Source organism: Drosophila subpulchrella, chromosome 3R, assembly GCF_014743375.2.
Source record: "Drosophila subpulchrella strain 33 F10 #4 breed RU33 chromosome 3R, RU_Dsub_v1.1 Primary Assembly, whole genome shotgun sequence".
Classification (NCBI taxonomy): domain Eukaryota; kingdom Metazoa; phylum Arthropoda; class Insecta; order Diptera; family Drosophilidae; genus Drosophila; species Drosophila subpulchrella.
The window spans coordinates 16154495-16174073 of NC_050609.1; the positions used below are offsets into that span (position 1 = coordinate 16154495).

General features: G+C 42.0%; 3 protein-coding genes across 5 annotated transcripts; 2 read left to right on the top strand and 1 right to left on the bottom strand.

The window, feature by feature from the left end:
• The first annotated feature begins 1974 nt into the window (after positions 1-1974).
• On the top strand, positions 1975-3381 carry LOC119550487 (extensin-2). The gene is made up of 2 exons (XM_037859179.1): positions 1975-2125; positions 2476-3381. The coding sequence occupies exons 1-2, from the start codon at positions 2114-2116 to the stop codon at positions 3172-3174; spliced, it is 711 nt and encodes a 236-aa protein (XP_037715107.1). The 5' UTR covers positions 1975-2113; the 3' UTR covers positions 3175-3381.
• A 3516-nt stretch (positions 3382-6897) lies between these two features.
• Positions 6898-11032, top strand: LOC119563245 (tyrosine-protein phosphatase non-receptor type 23). Of its 2 annotated transcripts, none has more exons than XM_037876554.1 (4): positions 6898-7177; positions 9604-9788; positions 9921-10197; positions 10256-11032. In XM_037876554.1, the coding sequence occupies exons 1-4, from the start codon at positions 7169-7171 to the stop codon at positions 10868-10870; spliced, it is 1086 nt and encodes a 361-aa protein (XP_037732482.1). In that variant the 5' UTR covers positions 6898-7168; the 3' UTR covers positions 10871-11032. The 2 variants fall into 2 exon arrangements, with proteins under 2 accessions (XP_037732482.1, XP_037732483.1); XM_037876555.1 differs by having other exon boundaries at positions 10265-11032.
• Positions 11033-11460: 428 nt separating this feature from the next.
• LOC119563407 lies at positions 11461-19297 on the bottom strand. Of its 2 annotated transcripts, none has more exons than XM_037876774.1 (5): positions 18915-19297; positions 16265-16555; positions 15636-15993; positions 14562-14765; positions 11461-12844 (listed from the first exon to the last, which is right to left on the bottom strand). In XM_037876774.1, the coding sequence occupies exons 1-5, from the start codon at positions 18918-18920 to the stop codon at positions 12039-12041; spliced, it is 1665 nt and encodes a 554-aa protein (XP_037732702.1). In that variant the 5' UTR covers positions 18921-19297; the 3' UTR covers positions 11461-12038. The 2 variants fall into 2 exon arrangements, with proteins under 2 accessions (XP_037732702.1, XP_037732701.1); XM_037876773.1 differs by having other exon boundaries at positions 11468-11718.
• Positions 19298-19579: the final 282 nt, after the last annotated feature.

A 19579-nucleotide genomic window follows, 5' to 3' on the forward strand; every position in this document is an offset into this window, starting at 1 on the left:
ACTTATCAAGTATCTTATATCTTACTAAATAAACTCATAATAAATCTCAAGAAAACTAGCAAGAAACCATCGCCTATTTTTGGCACGTCTTTGACGTAATAACAGCAACCAGTTTTCTTAGCCAAAGCATTGACTAGGTCAGTATACCAGCATTTAAGTTTTTTATTGCTTTCTTTTCCTTACCCCAAGTGTGAATTTTGACAGGGCAGGAGAAATGGCCAAGTCCCCTGTCAAATTGCTTGTTGTGGTTGCAGATTGTTATTGGTTATTGCATTTAGCTGCAAACAAGGTGTCTGACCAGGTAAATGCAATCGATTAGCAGCTGAGGGGGAATTGTCTTGCATAATTGGAATGCCTAACAAGTGCAGCACTTCCGCACCTTTCAAGACTGGCATTTTGTTCTTTTCTGGATTGTGCTTTCAGTGATGCTGAAGGTACTTCTTATTCTAAATAATATATTAAGAAAGTTATTTATTAAAAAATATTTTCAATATTTCTGAAATAAAATGATTATATAAATAATAATGATAAAAGGATTATAATATAGGGGATTAAGAGTTTATCATAGGTTTTTTAAATTTTCTTGTAAAGACAACTTAAAATATTTATGATAAGTTAAGCTGATTTGAAACTGTTTAGTTTTATGTAATATAGGATTTTAAAGAATACTTGATCTTTGGAGATTCAATTCATATACCACAATTTAAAGTACCTATATAAAGTATGAATGAACAGTAGTACCTAGCTCTCATCACTGGTGGTTCTCTGATCTCATTGCGTATGCGTGAATGGTGGGATCTGGAAGCATAAATTGCTGGCCAAGAATTCGAGTAGACGACTTTAACAACCTGATTGGAAATTACCTGTAGAGGTGAGTGAGTGGGTATATCGTTCATGTACTGTACTCACGCCCAGCTGGCTGCCGACCGCTTTCGATTTCTATGCTGCATTCCAAGCCAAGTCGAATCGGTTCTCGGATCGGATCGTTACGGATTGGAATGAGAGTTCGGGTCTCGGTTTCGTTTTCAGATCGCAGCTGATCGCCAGATCCAGAGACTTCGGCTCGACTTCAGCTCGAAGCTTTATTTTCTGCCATGGTTTTCTGTCCCCCCTCTTAGCCCGTTTTTGCAAAATGTTGGTTGTGGTATAAAAAGCGTTGCACGCCCTGATTATACCCGTTACTCGTAGAGTAAAAGGGTATACTAGATTCGTCGGAAAGTATGTAACAGGCAGAAGGAAGCGTTTCCGACCCCATAAAGTATATATATTCTTGATCAGGATCACTAGCCGAGTCGATCTAGCCATGTCCGTCTGTCCGTCTGTCCGTCTGTCCGTCTGTCCGTCTGTCCGTCTGTCCGTCTGTCCGTCTGTCCGGATGAACGCTGAGATCTCGGAAACTATGAGAGCTAGGCTATTGAGATTTGGCGAGCAGATTCCTGAGCTTCTTACGCAGCGCAAGTTTGTTTCAGTAGACTGCCACGCCCACTCTAACGCCCACAAACCGCCCAAAACTGTGGCTCCTACAGTTTTGATGTTAGATAAAAAATTTTAACTGAAATGTATTAGTCTTGTCCATACCTATCGATTGACCCAAAAAAAAATTTTTCTACGCCCACTCTAACGCCCACAAACCTCCCAAGAAAAAAAGCTATGACGTCAGAGCCAGACAGTGCGAAATGTTTTTACGCGTGTATGTGTGTGTATGTAAATAGTTGCCGGCCGAACTTAGCGGCAAAGAGAAAAGCACTGCCGGCGCTCAGAGAGAGCAAAGTGCGCGGCTAACTTATTCTATTGAACAATGAATTTGTCACGCCTACCCTAACGCACACAACGCTTAAATCTGTCTTCCGCCGGTAGGTGGCGCATTTAAATCTCGCTTTGCTGCTTGCATATCTCCATTTCCCTTTGGTCGCTTAAGCTGAGTAACGGGTATCTGATAGTCGAGGTACTCGACTATAGCGTTCTCCCTTGTTTTCTTTTGAGTTTGTCGTTTCGATTCGCAGAGTCTCGAGTGCAAGTGCAGAGCGTATTTTCCATTTTGGCAGTGCATTACCCATTGAGAGATTGGTGAAAACGGTTCGACATTGATTGTTTGGTTCTAAACGTTGGCAGAATGATGAAATTGGTAAGATGCAGCAAGGTCGTTTAAAAAGTGTGTGACATCGCAAAAGACTCGAAATTCATATTCATATACAAAAAGATGCTTTGAGAATTTGCGCAGTGAATATTTAGAATGCAATTTAGCCAACCGGTTTGATCAGATCAGCAGTGTCTATGATAAAAAGTAACTTAATTGCTGGTTTATTAGTCAGCCATGTCCTTGAGTGAATGTTAGCGCAGTGATAATCAGAGCAACTAATTAAGGTACTTAACCCAAAGTTAAGTTCAGTGGTAATTGCAGCTTTTACAACTTGCTGTTTAAGATATGCAAATGATTTGGGTCTTTGTTCAAAGCCTTTGTTTATTGTTTTGCAGTCTTTGAGCTCGGTGCTTTTGCTGCTGGCGGCCCACTGTGCGTATGCGCAACATCAGGACTACACCACTCCGGTGCCCATTCTCAAGCAGATCGACAAGCACAACGACGATGGGTCCTATACATATGGCTACGAGGCGGCGGACAAGAGCTTCAAGATCGAAACCAAGTATGCCAATGGGGAGGTCTATGGAAAGTACGGCTATGTGGATGACCAGGGGAAAGTCAGGGAGATCGAGTATGGGGCCAGCAAACGAGGCTTTGAACCCGCTGGCAGCCACATCAATGTGCCACCTCCAACGCTGACCAACAGTAATCCCTACCCCTTGGGTCCCAACGAACTGGATGATGGGCAGTATCGCGAGGATCCGGCGGTGTACTACAAGGATCAGAAGTTCAATCGTCCCCTCTCGCCGGCCAGTAAATTCAGTTTGAACGACTTTGGACGTGGCCAACAGCAGCAGGCCTATGCCCCGCCACCTCAGCAGCCCGCCCCTCAAAGGCCCTACTATAATCCCACACCCCAGTACTATAATCCCCCTGCCCCGCAGCCCCGTTACTATCAGCCTCCGGCCCAGAACTACTACAATCCCCAGCAGCAACAACCTTACAGAGGTTTGCCCGAGCAACATCATCCTTCTCTGAGGAACCTCAACCTATACACGGGCTCCTATAGCATCGACTATACGGGAAGGAAGTAGGAAGGACCTTTGGATGGGGGGATCACCTTAGAGTTGGGCCACAGAGTCAGCGACTGAAGTGTCCGAGGACAATGTCAACTTGTTACTGCCAAAAAAATCAGTCACTCCGCACACCCCACATATATCTATTAATGTACACTGTTTATATATGTTCTTGTATGTGTGTAATAAATCGAGTTTCGAGACCTGAAGAGTTTACAGAGAAAACTAGAGTTGTATAACATTGGTATTGGGTCTATTAAAAATTATATTGTCCAGATAATATATGAAGCTTAATGGGTTTAATAAAGTGATTAATGTTAATAATAAAAAGGCAATCATCAATCTTTTTCTTTTGCCGTTCCTGCTCCCCAATTATTCTCAGTGCTCAGAAGAATTTCAAATATCTGTTTTGGCATTCAATTTGGCCAACTACCAGGTTCCGCTTCAATTAAGCCGCCCCGCAACTGAAATTGTAGCTAAATCAAGCCGAAATAATGGCAAAGGCCCAGCAAGTGGCCAATAATCGTTAGGCCATTACGTCAACACAGAATGATCGAGCAAAACCAAAAAAAAAACTGTAGCCGATTCAGATAGAAAACCAAAGTGGATTTGCCGTTGACTGGAATTTGGTGCACTTATGCAATGTGCTGGCCCAAACCACTTTCAAATGCACTGCCACCAACGACCGACCGACCAGTTGGCCATAAGCTATTATAGCCTATAAGCATGGTCTATGGTCTATGGTCTATGTACTGGGTGCTGGGTGCTGGAACCACTGCCTTTGTCTTTTGGGTGTGTGGACTGCGAGTACTGCGAGGCAGTGGTTACAGGCTTGTGGGATAATTGGAAGTCACCCGCCGAACAAAAGGCAGACAGAGAGGTTAAGTCACTGAGGTACTTATCTGTTCGTTAGCTTTAATGGGCTTTTAATTATGTAATTTAATTGAATATAGATCAGATTTACTATAGGTTTTTTGATTTAATTAAATATTGTGATTGACAGTTTCTTGAAAATGCAAGCAAGGAAATCATGACGATTATCATATATTATTAGCAATTTTATTCCTTTTCAAGGACCACTTAAAATAGACTAATGTAAATAAAAGTCTTTAAGTTTTTTTTTACAAGTCTTCTGATATTTTCTTTCCACTGTGCTAGTTGGCCAAGTCAAAAATGTAAAACGTTTTGCCAGCAGCACCAACGAAGAATCAAGTCCAGACTGCACCTCTTATAAAGCAGTGCACAAACACACATTGCAAGTTTGGAATTATTTGTATATTTTCAGCATTTATATAATTTTGCAGAGCAAAACTGCGAAACTGGTCTGCTACTGCTGCTTGGGCGTTGGCATGACTCAAGAATTTCCTGAAAAATTGTCTGCTTTGTTATGGCTGAATTGTGAACAGCTGCTGCACTTACTACATTTACTACATTTTCAGCGGCAGCTGAGGAGGCAAAACACCCGTAAGCATGGGATTGTTATGGTTGCCATTCAAAAATGCGTTGGCGTGCCATAAGTCGAGTCCTTTCCGATTCTGCAATTCCTTCTGCACTTCCTTGCAATTGAACTGAATACCTTTATAGCTTTGTAGCAATGTAAAAAGATCCCTTTTTGAGCTGAAAAATAAATATGGGGTGGAGAAAACTGAGGAAGAAATTAAATTTCAACAATTTAAACAAGAATTACTTAAATTATGACCTTTAAAAAAATATTTAAGCTAAAAACTGGAAAAAAAATAATATTTTGAAATAAAAATGGAAAGTGGGCAGCCGATTAAAAACTATATTTTAAATGCAATTTCGTAATCTAATAATAAATAGGAAAGTATAATTACTTATTAAGAAAGTAGGAATTTGTAAGAGTATTTCAAATTCGATTGGTATTTTGAGATCTTTTCGCGAACTCTTTTGACCTTGATCATGCCAGTGCGTCTACGCATGCGCGCAAGTTCAGGTGCACGCCCATTCGCCCCCCAGTCCGCTTCCCACGAGTAAAAACTAGTCTTTAATGTGATATATTCAGGGGAAAAAGACGGACACGCAAAATAACAATCGCACGCACTTGAAGACTGGAAATCGCCCTGCGTCATGGGCGGCACTTGAAGGAGGTATAAAATAACAGAAAGGGGATCTCGGGAGCAGGGGACAATTGTTGACGGTTTCCTGGTCTGGTATGTGGTGCAGGGGCTAACCAGTTTTGAACCTAACTGAACTGAACTATCACCATCCCGCTGCTGGTTGCATTTCTGGCTTGTCCATGCGGTTTTTCAGCACTAACCGAGTGCTACTCGTGGTGTGTCATTAATTCCAACGGAATTACTACGGCAAGGCCATTTCGAGTGGTTGCAAAAAAAAAATAAAAAACAGGCGAAGGCGTGGAGTGCAGCTAACACTCTCAAAAGTGACACGTTGCCTGGTTCTGATTCCGTCATAAAGTAACATTCTCCGACATGAAGCATACGCACTGTTGAACCAGAGACAAAAACATGGCCATAAATTCTTGAAATATTTCACAGCCGGCTAGCTTGCAAGTATTTTGGGGATTAATGGTTTTTTAAATGATTTATGAATAGTGCTGTAAGCTTTACTTTACTTGTCTTTCTAGTCTTAAAGCTAATTTAAAAAGTATGGCTTCTAGTTTAATCTTTCGTTTTAAATTGGGGTGTGCTAGAAATCACAGAAGTTCATGTCAAGGGACCTCCCAACTGTTCCCCCAAGGAGGATTGGCATTTTCTGGCCGAATCCGCAACACTTCACTTCACTTTGTTGGCTTGTTCATTCATTAGCCAAACGGCCTGCCAACTAAGCTTCATTTTTTACAATTTATGGGCCTCACAGTTTTGATTAATTGTTCGTAGATGTGGATGGCCACATCTCAATGGACCTGGGATAGTTGCCATGGCGTTTGGAAGGTCGGGGTTAGAGTAAGAGTACCCGCCCCGATTTTGAAAGTGATTTGTTAAATTTGTTAAATTTATTATTAAATTGTTGCCTGGTTTTTAATGATATCAAGTGGGTGATATAATGCGTATTACAGTTGCTGAGACAACCGATACTGACTTTTTGGTAGAAGCTGAGTGAAAGGAAAATTTAAACTGTTTTTGGTTAATTTATTGAACATTTTAAACAGAGCTGTTTTAAACTATTTTGAAGATTTTTTTTTGGGCTAGTTAACCTTTCTTATTTCTAGATAGATCCCTATAAAAAGCTATAAAACTGGTTTATATGATAAAATTAATTATTGAAAATAAGAAATGTCTACTACTAATTTATTGTACTACTTTCCTTTAATTAAAAAAAATTTTTAATAATAATATAATTAATTCAAGCAATAAATTGGGATTATTAAAACCTTAATTAATTTATATTTTATAATTACATTATTTCCATTTTATATGGCTATTCTTGGCCATTCCTGTACTAATGGCCAAGAAAAGCTCGCCGAAGCACAGAGAGAACTCCCGTGGAGTCTCTGTCTCAATCTCAAGCTCGGTCAAGCTCTGCAGCCTCTCTCTCCACATGTCTCTATTTCTTTTTCTCCAGAGAAACACTGCGCTGCTCTCCGTCCTTTCGTTGGTGAAGTTTTGTGGTGCTGTGGCCGTTGGAGTGGTTCGGTGGTTCAGTGGTGCTGCGGGTTGGGGGATGCGGAGTCTTTGGTCCGTTATGGGAGAGGTAAAAAGATTTTCCGCGATCGGTATATAAAGCGAAATACAACAACCTGGGCGGCTCAGTTGCCGTCGGTCCCTAGTTAATAATACTCCACGCGATCTCCACCGAAGTCGGTCCGAAGATTTGGCCGATTTGCCCGAGATAGTCACCCGGTTCATTAGGGGATTTGGAATTGGATTCGGAATCGAAATTGAAAGTGCTTTGTTGTCTTCGACACTCGACACTCGATATTCGACTTCAGCTGGGTGTTGCCAGCGAAGGCCTTTTGCGATTGCATTCAGGGTTTAATCGATTCGAAATAGCTGGCCCCACAAAAGCCAATCAGCGGATACAATTCAACAACATGAAAGTGGTATGTGAGTGGGTGGATATATAGATGTCGGTCGGTGGGTGGTTAGGTTGGATTTGGATGGTAAATACCAAAGGTCGTTCGACAATCTAAATGCGTGGCTGTTTTAAAAAGGGGGTGTATTACTTCAGGATGCCTAGATCTATGAAATAGGAGAGGAGGAGGAGGTACTGGATCTTACGTCATCGTCATTGCGGCGACTGTTGTGCAAATATCGCATAATTTGCTATGCAAATCGAGCCAACCGTTAATTTGCTCCCAGCCCCGATCGCAATTGTTCAGCTTGGCTACAAGCGACATTTTCCAGCTCTTTGTGCCCGAGATCCAGTCCCCCCAATACCATTAGCCACTCCACTTGGCACCCAATTTGGTAACTGGATTTTGACATAATTTATGAACGACGCAGCTTCTTGAGAAAAAAGTGTATAGAAAAAAATAAAATAGTTGCAGGAACTTCAGTCAGCACTCGTTGCACTAACAAGCTCGCTTCAGCCGCATAGTTTTCGCGAAAATATCAAAGGCAAACTTTGGTTCAGTTCACACGCGGCAGTCAGCTTTTTGGTCAGTTTCTGGCTGGTTTTCGGTGCACTGGGTCCCCCGAGCATGTCGTGGCCTGGATGTATCTCCATCGGTACCTGTATCTGTATCTGTATCTGTGCCTGTATCTAACTACCTGTCCGTCCACCTGTCCGCGCCAAGGCTGCGGCACATGGAGCCTAGATAGTGAAAGGTTTTGGCATGCGGAATGGTCGAAACGGAATGGCCAGAAAAAGTCATAGTCCGAAATGCCAAAAAGGAGTAAAAGCCAAATAAACCAGATACCGATTCTGGCCATCTAAGCTTGTTTGGCCTGTTGTCAGACTAGATGATACCTCCCTCCACTAAACAATGATTCTAGTTAGCTTTTGCTCTAGAGGATTCGGTCTGTGAAAGCCTAACATTCTTATTCTAACTTGGTTTTACAGGAAAAAGGGGAAAACCCTCTCCGAAAGTGATGATAGTCAAGTCAAGTAAATAAAGCAAACAAATATTTCAATTCTTAAAATTTTCCACTTGCTTAAACTTGCGATTTGTTTTAAAAGGTCATGGAGACCCAGAATAAACTCGTAAAATAATGAGCGTTGGACGAAACTTAAGCAGGTGTCATATGGATACGGCCATAATAGAAAAACGTGTTGATGGGTTATAATATTTATTATTAAAAATTTAATATTACGAAATATATATATACAAACATGGATAGTCACAGGTTTATGTTATAAAATCCACCTTTGCTTCCTCTTTGATTCAGTGATTTTCCCGCAAATTTCTTTGGCATTTGCATGCCGCGAATGCATCTGGTCGCTGCCGTAGTTGCAGTTGCATACTTGCAACACATTTCGGCAAGTGTGGGAACTTTTTCCCAGCTTCCCATACATAATTTGTGTATGCCTGCCTCTTTTGGGTTTTTCTCTCCCCGAATTTGCTGCCGGATTACCCAATTGCAGCTGCGATGTGTGCGCTGTGTGGGAGTCACGGGGCTGGCCAACGATAATTGGCATTACCCGGCATCTTCGTTCCCGGTAGCATTTCTCCACGCCATACCATACCATACCATTCCATACCACGCTGGGCATTCATTTTATCCCATCCAGGTCCATCGAGCTGGGCTGCCATATCGCGTGACACTGGGATTGGGTTTTCAGCTGGGCTCGGCCTTTATGCAACCTGCACTTCGGAAAATAACACCTTGAAGTACTCAAATTTTTAGGATTTTTTAATCAGAAACGAAGATAAAATAACTGTGTGAAAGTGATTTCTGTTTAATTAAGATTTAAATCAGCCTGATTGTCATTAAAATAGAGGGTCATTCACTCAATAAAATGTATGTTTGTCTAAAATACGATCCTTTCACTTCTAGTCAAAATTGACAAGTACTTATATAATAATCTCATCATTTTTATAAAATCTTAATTTCTTATAAAGTCCTTTTGGGGGTATATATAGAAAAATGTATAAATTTGTTTTGTTTAATATTTCCTAAATTTGTTTATATATTAAGATATTATTTAAGTCTTTTTTGCTATGAAAGTTAAACAATTAATTTGATATATTTTTTTTAGATATAAGTATTTTTTTTGAGTGTATGTAACTGAATCCGGGGTATCGGTTCCTGCTTGGCATTGAGGGTGTCATTGGCCGGCGGAAAAGTGAAAGGCAGCCTGACTTAAGATTTTTGTAGACAACGTCGCCGTCTGGCATTCTTGGCACCACTCAGACACCGATGCACTGTCAAGGTGTTCCACTGGCCAGAGGGAAGATGGAAATCCAACCTTTCTGATGGACAGGGTGCAATTAGCGAACCGGTTGCCATTTCACTAGGCAGATTTATTCCCATTTACATCCTATCAGCACACATATAATTGACTTATAATTGGTATATCTTACAGATGCAACGCGTGTTACTTGTCGGCTGCCTCATAGTGGGAGTGGGCATGGTGAGGTCACAGGACTATCAGGATTACCAGGAGAACACACCAAGGCAGGCTCCCCTTCGCCTGCGAGCAAGTGCGGCACCTGCCCGTGCGGAAGCTCCTCGGGCCGATCCAGTGGCCATCCTCAAGCAGATCAACAAGTGGGTACCAATATTTTAAGACCAAAATATAATGTTTGTAATGTTATAAAATATAATATTATCTTATAATAATGTCAGATCATTTACAAAAAAATGAATAATCAAATGAATATTGTTCTCTCCTTCTTTTAGGCACAATGAAGATGGCTCCTACACTTATGGCTACGAGGGTGCCGATGGTTCCTTCAAAATCGAGACCAAGTTGGCCACCGGTGAAGTCAAGGGCAAGTACGGATATGTGGACGAAACCGGAAAGGTGAGGGTGGTGGAGTACGGAGCCAACAAGTACGGATTCCAACCCTCCGGAGAGGGCATCACAGTGGCACCACCCACGCTGGTCGACGAAACAGCCAAGGAGGAACCAGATTACCCAGATGAGCCGGTGCCCCAGCGTCCTCAGAAACCTTATGTAAGTTGGGAGATAATTTTTAAAATTAATTAATATGATATAACTAACATTTTCTTAGCGTGTTCAGCGTCCCCAGCCACGCCCACAGCCACGCCCGCAGCCCCAGCCGCAGCCGCAGTATGTGCAATATGAGGAGGAGGAGGAGCCACAACGTCGGGTGCAGTATGCACCACAGCCTCAGCCGCAGCATCAACCGATCCCGCAGCCCCAGCAGCATCACCAGCCATCGGTGGGTCCTGCACCACCTAGACTCCAGGTTCCCGGCGCCCAGCGCACCACTGATGTGCTATATTCCCCACTCCAGCGTCCAGCTCGCCCTGAACCAGACTACTCCCAATCCCAGAGCTTCGGCGAGGGACCCTCTAATGTGCGGATCTCCCGGCCCGTTTACGCCCTGCCCCCCGCCTCGCCGGCTCCGAGCAGTGCCCGTGCTCAGGGATTCCTGGCACCCGCCTCCGGAGGACGTCCACTGCTGGAACCCGTGGGCTTTGGCCAGGCCCAGCAGCCCATCGCTCGTCCTGTCCAGCAGCAGCCGAGCTACCAGCCACAGCCGCAACCACAATCCCGCAGTGGTGGAGGTGGCTCCGGATTGCTGGATCAGTTAGCCAGGGACTACGCATTGCCCCAGGGAAATGCCCAGCCGCTGCACGACATCACCTTCGGCTACTACTGATTTTAAGCCTAAGAGGTGGTTACCCAGAAGTCCCCATCCTCCTGATTAACCCAGAGATTCCTTGCTTTTAGGTCCTAATCGCACAGGTGTGCCCTGTCCCTGAGATTTTTTAAGCGATAATAAAAATTCCCTATTAATAAATTAACTGATTCTTAAACGAGATTTAATTACTAGAATTATTTATTAAAAAAATATTTTACAATGGGATTTACCTAAGCTTGGAGACTAGATAAATTTGTAATTTTTATAGCCTACTTTTCGGATCAAAACGTAAATAAACTTAAAAGTGGTGAAATATATTTATAGGTTCTATAAACGTTATATTATTGTAATATTATTATTGTAATAATATCAGTTTACACTATTTTACTTTTAAAACTAATTGGAATTTTGCAATAATCTGGAAATTCTCTATATAGTTAGTTTTTAAATACTTAAATTCTTAACATATTTTCATTTTCAGTCTACAATCCTTTTTACATGAGCCTTACATGGCTCTTTCCACCTCATAAAGCCTACCTTTAGGCATCGAATAAATAAAATTTGAATAATTCTCCCAACTAGATAGTAAAAGAATAAGTTTGTATTCAACGATTTATTTAATTTAAATACTTAAACATAAGATGGTAAAGTTCAACCACTGCGAACTGCAGTTCTTCTGAGGCCCCCAACACGGGGTTCTTCGGATCGGAAATGTTTATAGAATGAGAGGGAGTGACAGCAGATAGATTCGGAATAGGCAGGAACGGTTTGACTAACTCTAGGATACGTGGAGATGGACGGTGCTGTAAACGATTGGGGCATGGTCCACAGCTTCCTCATCGTAATCATCCTCTACTGATGGTAGACTGCAAAGAGATCGGTGAGAGGTGAGAAAAGGGTTCCCGATTCTAAGTGTGTGTGGTGCTACAGCGCAGGAAAGTGGGAGTGCGAGAAGATATAGTGGTTGGTGATTGGTGGTGCTGGGGATCGTTTTTCATAGCATGCTGTGCTTAAGTTTTCGGATGCAATTTCTGGGGCTTGCTTTATTGCCAGCCTTTTCTGGGAAGCTCAATAAATTATTAATTACGATTAAAGATTGCGATAACGACATAACATAAATAAGTTATAGGTAAATGCTGGACATGACTTAGAGGACTATAAGCTAAGGACTACAGGCGATCTCCCGTTAGACCTCCAGCAGGCGGTTGAACATCAGTGGATCCTGTATCTCGTAGTCCTGCGGCCGGAAGACGCGCTTCCCGTTTTTGCCTCGTGGCGCCACCTGGCGGCGCACCTTGTAACCACCGCTGTGTCCTTGGTGGTAAGATGATGGTGGTGCACTGTACACATACTTGGACTTCTGCACCACTGGCGGTAGATACTGGAAGTGCGGTGACTGCTTGTGAACCTGCTTTTCGATGGAGTAAACGGGTCCACTTCCGTGGCTATTACCCTTCCTCTTGGCCACCTCCAAGGCGGCTATAATGGGCGTCAGATCCTTGAGGGCATTACTCTTCGAGGCATGATAGTTCTCCACCCTGTAGTCGCCGGCACCTGGCGGCGGTGGTGGTGGTGGAGGTGGTGCAGCTGCTCCAGGTGGTGGATAATCATAGCCCTCATTTGGATGCTTCTGAATGTAGAGCTCCTCGGCGGAAGGTCTCTTGGCCATTTGGTGGTAAACATCCGCTGGATTCTTAGAGGCCGGATTATAAGCAGCAGTTATGGATTCCGTGTGCGAAAGGGACTCCAAGGTGCCCAGGTTATTGGGTAGAGGTAAACCATAGCTATTATATATCTCTGCCTGTTCCAAACCCGTTCCCGTGGGTGCACCTGTATCCAAAGCTACCGTTTTCGAGGCCGTATACTCCGTTTTTCCATTGGGCAGCATGCTGAGAATCTCCTGGAGCTGCAGAGCCGCCTTTTTAGCCTCCTCATCCGACAACTTTGCGTGGCGTCCATAGATGTTAAAGTCATTGCTATTTGCGCTTGTTGCTGCCATTTTGTGGATGTTGTTTTGAGTGGGTGGGTGGTGTATGTGGTTGTTTGTTGTGATGTAGTGGTTGTTGTTGTCGAAGTGTGTATGCAATGAGTGAGATTTCATTAGATTTACCAAATTAAATATTTGCGTTTCAATGTTTGGGTATTTACACTTGGTCTGGTCTGTTTATGTAAGAGTTTTGTGAGGTGCACAGGGAAAATGTATTTTCCAGTTTCAATGAATAATATTAACTTAATAAAAATACTTTCCAGAAATGTAGAACTTTTTAACAATAATTATCAATGTTTAGAAAATACATTTTCCTCTGTTTAGTGTGCTTTTTGTGTTAGATGACTTTAGTTTAATTTTCGTATGCAAAATGATTGGTTTACTTTACACATTTTGTACATTCTTCAGCTGCCTTCAGGATGATTTTCATGATGATCACAGATGAATTCCGTTTTTAGTTTGGGTTAGCTGAATGAGGAGAGTCGACGGACCGCGTTTCATCGAAGGCCTTTCGCTAGACTCTTTAATGGGCCACTGACTAAATATGCGCACTTTTATCAAGTATGCGACATGTGGCCACTGCAAATGGCGCCATTAATATCTGTACAGTTCGCTTAGGCTCTACTCGTTGTTAATGGATACATAGGTATGACGTGATAATTTATTAAAACATGTTCAGATGCCTCTATGTACAATGAATCGATTAATGTTCGCTTGCGTAATGGGTGTTAAAAAATCGAATAAACTTAGTCTAGGAAATGTGTCATTGGAACAAGTTATAAAGGGGCCTACCCATACGTTAATGGTCAGATGGGGAGAGATTTCGACTGGTAGTGTTGATTTTTACAGTATTTACAATGTCTCTCTGGGATTTGTGCCTCGTCTTCACGAGTTATGAGCAACTGATGATGGGGGCTTTCACTTTCTTCTCGTTGTTTGCTACGTGCGGAAATGAGATGATGGCAAAAAAGGGCGGTGGGTTGTAGTGGGCGGGGCGGGACAGCTGGGTATGCAAATGAAGCTGAGTGATTTGCGATCGCAAGATGATTTGACAAGCCAACGCCTGTCATTGTCATCTTGAGGATACTCTCATGGAAACTTTTTAATACATATTTACATTTTCTCTAAGCATTGACGGTTGACATATTTGAAGTGGAATAGAATGATTTTTAACCTAAGCATTTATAAACTTTTTAAGTTTAAACGATATTTTATACAATAACCTTTTTCAAACCAATAACTGCGTAATATTGGTTTGCTTTAAGATTTGAATACTATAGAAATGACATTTGCAACTTATTATTTTTGAAATATTTTAAATTCGCCAAAAACATTTATAATTAAATTTAAATATTTGCCAAATTGTGGAAAAGAATAGAGGGTTTGTAATGGCTATTATATTTACATATTCTTATAAGTAGAAGGTACAACAGAAATCTTTGAAGACTTAAAATGTTTAACATTTGAAATCTAAATAATGTTTGTCAGCTGAGTCAAGAGTTCTTTTTACGATTTTGAGTCGCCAAAGATATCCAGTTCTTTTCTTATCATAACATATTTACATATTTATAAATCTGTTGAATATATTACATATATTAAAGCTTACAAAATATTTTGAATAACCCTTAACCCATGTTAGTATAGCAGAGTATGTACAGTGGAGGTTATTTACATATGACCAAGCCCCATGAGTTCTTTTTTCAAGACCCGATAACTACGCACCATCTTGTCCATAGGCCGATGGCAGGTAGTTGCTGGGCGGCGACTCGAAGGCCGCCGGGTGGCTGACGCTGAAGGGCGCTCCGCCGCTGTAGCTGGCCCCGCCCACCGGCGGGAGGTACTGGTGGGTGGCGCTGCTGTAGGACGGCGGCTTCGAGGGGGGTCCATAGCTGGCATGGCCGGTGGGTATCTCGTACGTGGTGATCGCTGCAACGAGACAAATGCGGAGACATTCGGTAAATATGGATCGCAGTTGCAGACGGAGAGGCCGACGGAACAAGTTGCTGGCGAAAACGAAAGTTGCCGGCCAGGTTCATTGCACGCAGCATGCTCCGATTTGGCCATTGGTTTTGCGGCTAAATCGGAGCTGCTGGCCGGGAGTTGCCTCTTCCGTTTTGGCCAGGTGCGGTCGTGTTGGTTATTAGGTGGCTTAATTGTCATGCATCTAGTTCAGCAAGTGGATTACGTAAGCGTAAGACAATATGTTTTGATTTCACGGCCCAATGCACAATGGCATATGCATTGAGATAAAAATAAGTCGCGCGACCTAGTCCAATTTCTTTGAATATGAATGTTTAATGCACCACAAGGAGAGTGTATAGACTTATAAGAAAATGTTTAAAAGTAATATAAAAGGTATCTTTAAAATGTTAAATGGTTTCTTTTATTAAAATTTGCAACCATTTATCTTCGAAGGGAAATTAGATATGTATCTTTGAATTTTTAATTAGAGCAACTGCATTATTTAAACATGATCTAGATTTGTTTATGGGTTATATACATTTGCATAATTTTTAGATTTAATGGGTTAATACCTTGAACCTAGCTGTTGATTGAATATGGATTAAGATTTAAATAGGTACCACTGATATCTTTTTCTGTATCTATTTGTATATTTAAAAACACCAAAAAAGGTCAAGATATTATATCAAAATATTGGATTAATATTTCCTTCCAATTGAAAGTGTTTTGAAAACTAATTAGTAGATATTTTAATTAAAAATCAATTAATGTGTATTTTTTCTAATCCTTTTTTTCCAATCGCTTAACCATGATATTTTCTCTGAGTGTACTTACTCTCGTGGTGCAGGACGGGCCCAGGAGCGGAGACTGTCTTGTGACCGCTGCTGCCGCCGGAGGAGGCGCCCGACAAGGAGGTCAGCTTGGCGAACAGACCGCCGCCGCCGGAGTTGTGACTAGTGGCATAGGTGTGCGAGTTGATGTGCGCCGAGTTGATGATGGACTTGCCCACGTCGGTGACCTTGTCCCCACCGGCGGCCACCAGATTGCCGCCCGCACTCAACGCATAGCCGCTGCCCTTGATCAGCTGACCCTTGAGTGCGGTGACCCCGCCGGTGATGGCCTTGACCGCCTGAAAGATGGTGTTCAGCACGGACTTCTTGAACGACCAGGGGTCATAGTCCACCGAGTTGCCCTGGAAATGGAGGAGAGATTAGCTGGTTTCAAGAGAAGTAAAATTGATTAACTTTTTCTGACCAAATTAGTTTGATCTTTGGTTTTTTAAAAGAGAAGTTAACTATTATTCGCAACAAATTGGTATTGAAAATTGTATTTTTATATTTTAAAATAATGTAGATAACAATTACTCTGATAGTCAAATATTTAACATTTTTAGTTAACCATTGATTTTAATTCGAAAGTAATTTCTGCACAATCAGGTCGTAAAAATGCGGCTCTCAACTTACATGGACAACTATCTCGTGGGACTTGTAGCTGTCCCCGCCCCCGCTGCTTCCGCCGGAACTGCCGGAGGCGATGGAGGCGGAGGCCTGGCCAATTCCGGACAGCAGGCCGGACTTCAGATGCGCCACATAGTCGAAGCTGCCGGATCGCTTATGCACCTGGGATTCCTTCACACTCTCACCCGGTTCGTTGTCCAGGTCTGTGTCCTCCAGTGAGAGTGATTTATCGGTGGCAGGGTGGGCGTGGCACATCAGGGGCATGGCGGCCACCAGCAGTAGACTCAGTCTGAAGACCTATTTGGAAATACAGACATTTAATAAATTGTCTTACTAGAGCACCTATTCAAAAAACATGCAAAAATGAATCACCTAATACCAGCAAATGACAGTAAATTGCGCAATACTTTTATGAATCTATTCGAATTTTACGTGACAGCCCCAACAATGGCCATAGACAACGAGGAAAATTCAATTGCCGAAATGTGTCGCTGCGGTGGTTGCACCACCATTGCTTTTTTCTTGCTGGTTGCCACATCTGTGCACTCATTTGTCAACTGTCACACACACACGCACTCCATGTGCAATCATAATCTGCCACTTACCGCCGATACAAATGCCACTCGTAATCCTCGCTCTGCATATATGCAAACCCACCGAAACCCCCATCCTTACCCCCATATTACTTGGTTTACAGTTGAGCGATCTTAGACTAATTGGAGGGGGTGGATTGGGGGGTATGGTCATAGCCAATTTGGCCAAGAGGGGGTTAAGTCACTGTTTTGACTCACGGCGTTCGCAGAGGTTTCATGCTCCATCAAACTGTCAATATGCTAATTGATATTTAGGCTAGTGCTTTAAGGAACCTGTTTAATTTGGGGCCACTATTACAGCATAATTGAAATTTATGGGAAAATGCATTAGAGCTAAAAGTAGCTCTCACAACTAATCATTTTTTACATTTATTTAAAATACTGAATCACTTATTACCAAGAAAAATATATACTTTTATAAAAATGTTACAGCTCATAAAAAAATTGGAATACGGAAAGTACCATCAAATAATAATTCCATTTTCTTTGTTATCCTTTGATATAATTTTCTTCACAAACGTGGTTTTTATACCTAACACCACAAAATCTTATTAAATCTATTATGTCTTTAAAATTCCTCCACGATTTTGTTTAACACCATAAATGTTCGTGATCTACAGCCATTTCCTCCTATTAAACAATCTTGAATAGTTTAAATTGAGTTACATTTCTGAGAAATGATAGGAAACATTTGGTGGCCTTACTTCGGTACATTGATTTGTGCAATCCACTTACTCCGAAGTAAAGTTAAATCAAATTGGGGTCGTCGATTCGGTTGTGGAGTGATCAATAAGCGTTATTGATATTTTTGACAAATGCGTTTTAAATTAGTTTTGTATTTGGGTTAAAGTGGAACCGCCTCGAAAAATATTAATTAAATTGGCAGCCTTTCTCCCCGCGATGGCGCAACCTCAATTATGACTGGCCAAATATGCTGTGATTTCTTATACAATGCATAAATTGCCTTAGCCCTGGGCCCAAACAATCGATCCATTGCAATCTGCATACAAATGCACTAATTAATCATAATAAATATTGTTCTTCGATTTGGTATTGCATAAGCATAAATATATGAGACACAATGGCAGAGAATAATAAAAATAATTGAAAGCTAATTGCCGCTATTAATATTTATGGTTCAACTGAGTAATTAACGGAATGCAATTCGAGTGCGAAATTCGCTTGAATTCGTTGGCATATTGAACTATTGGCCAATATTGGCCAAACCTCTTCTCTTTGATTGGTTTTTCGATGTTTTCTTTTTTTGTTTTGTGTTTACTCATTGTTATGGCCAATATTTTGTCTGGTCTGAGAGTGAAAGTGTTGTATTTGCCGGCTTTGTGGCTCTCACACAGAGTGTCGCTCTCTTTTTCCGTGTTCACAAACAATTAGCATATTTAATATTATTTAATGAACAGTGAGCAGAAGGCCTACATTGTGTTATGTATTTTTTAAAGAAATATATATATTAATAGCTCAACTTTGAGTGGTAATTTAATTGCGGTAGGTTCAGTTTACGGACGCGTTTAATGTATCTACGTGTGCTTCGTCTTCGTTTTCCGTTTGGCTAGCTACATTCGGCTTAGCCTTATTCAAATTTCTTAACGATTTTCGAAAGCAACCCGCTGACGAGTAGAAGCCAGCAGGTCTGACATAATAATTATGCACGACATCTACCTTCACACTCGGTCAAATGGTCAGCGCTTCTTGCGAGTCATGACATAAGGTTCCGAGTGAATGAAGGTCTTCGGAAAGATGGCCAGCTTTTCGAGTGCACTGAAGCATCGATTGGGATTTTTGGGTTATCCATGGGGTTGCGTAACGAAAGCATCTCTATAAGTCACGCAGCTCTGCTGGGGAGCTTAGCTAATAAATTCAGCGATGTGTGGCCAACATAAAACGGGTTTCGCTGCAGAATGCCTTGCACTTGAACTTGTTTGCCAAAGAAATTGCATAAACGAGATATGATTTTATGGGTGGGGGGAGTATCTGTGTCTCCATTAAAAGTATCTCAATTAGTCCAGTATTCGAATCAACTTTCACTGCGGTATCCTTTGACTTACCTTCATTTCGTTTGGCTGTGCTTTTTCGTGGGATTAGCTTAAATTGGGCCTTGGATTAGCTGGGCGGCTAATCAAGTTCAAAATTCACTTTTACCGATGACGTCCTCGGGTGGGTTTTTGTTTTTTTGTAATTTGTTTAACGCTGCCTCCTCTTCACACCAACTTTCTTCACTTGGCCAATCTTAACTTGCAATTGGCACTTGGCCGCCGCACTTTTTCGACTTCGATTTCGAACCGTTTCGCTTCACGTTTGTTTTGTCATCGGCATTCGTCTCAGCGGTTTGGAGCGCACACAAAAATTTCACTCTCGACTTTCTTTCACCGATTCGAGTCTCCCAATCTGGGTATTGTATCTGCTGCCACTTTGTATCTCGGCAACGTCTGCGCTCGAACTGTGCTCGAAAATCGCCGCGTGCGGCTTATTTAAAGAAATCACCGAAGAGCCGAGGCGCCACTGCATTTAAGCGGTTTTGGGGGTCTTTTTGGCACGCTCTTAGTCAAGGGGTTAAGAGTACTGCCCTCTCTTTCCCGCTCTTTTTGTGTTACAATTTATTTTATATTTTTTTCGGCATTTTCATGACAGCCTCTTGGCCATAAACGAGTGTCTGGGGTTCAATGCGTTTCGAGTGGCATCGGCAGCGGCATCGACTTTGGGCAACATGTGG

Coding starts and splice junctions, on each gene's coding strand:
- LOC119563245 (XM_037876554.1), top strand. Junction 9,789..9,920: donor ATCCTCAAGCAGATCAACAA/GTGGGTACCAAT, acceptor TCCTTCTTTTAG/GCACAATGAAGATGGCTCCT. Junction 10,198..10,255: donor AGCGTCCTCAGAAACCTTAT/GTAAGTTGGGAG, acceptor ACATTTTCTTAG/CGTGTTCAGCGTCCCCAGCC.
- LOC119563407 (XM_037876774.1), bottom strand. Junction 15,994..16,264: donor CCCACGAGATAGTTGTCCAT/GTAAGTTGAGAG, acceptor CTCCATTTCCAG/GGCAACTCGGTGGACTATGA. Junction 14,766..15,635: donor GCCCGTCCTGCACCACGAGA/GTAAGTACACTC, acceptor GTCTCGTTGCAG/CGATCACCACGTACGAGATA.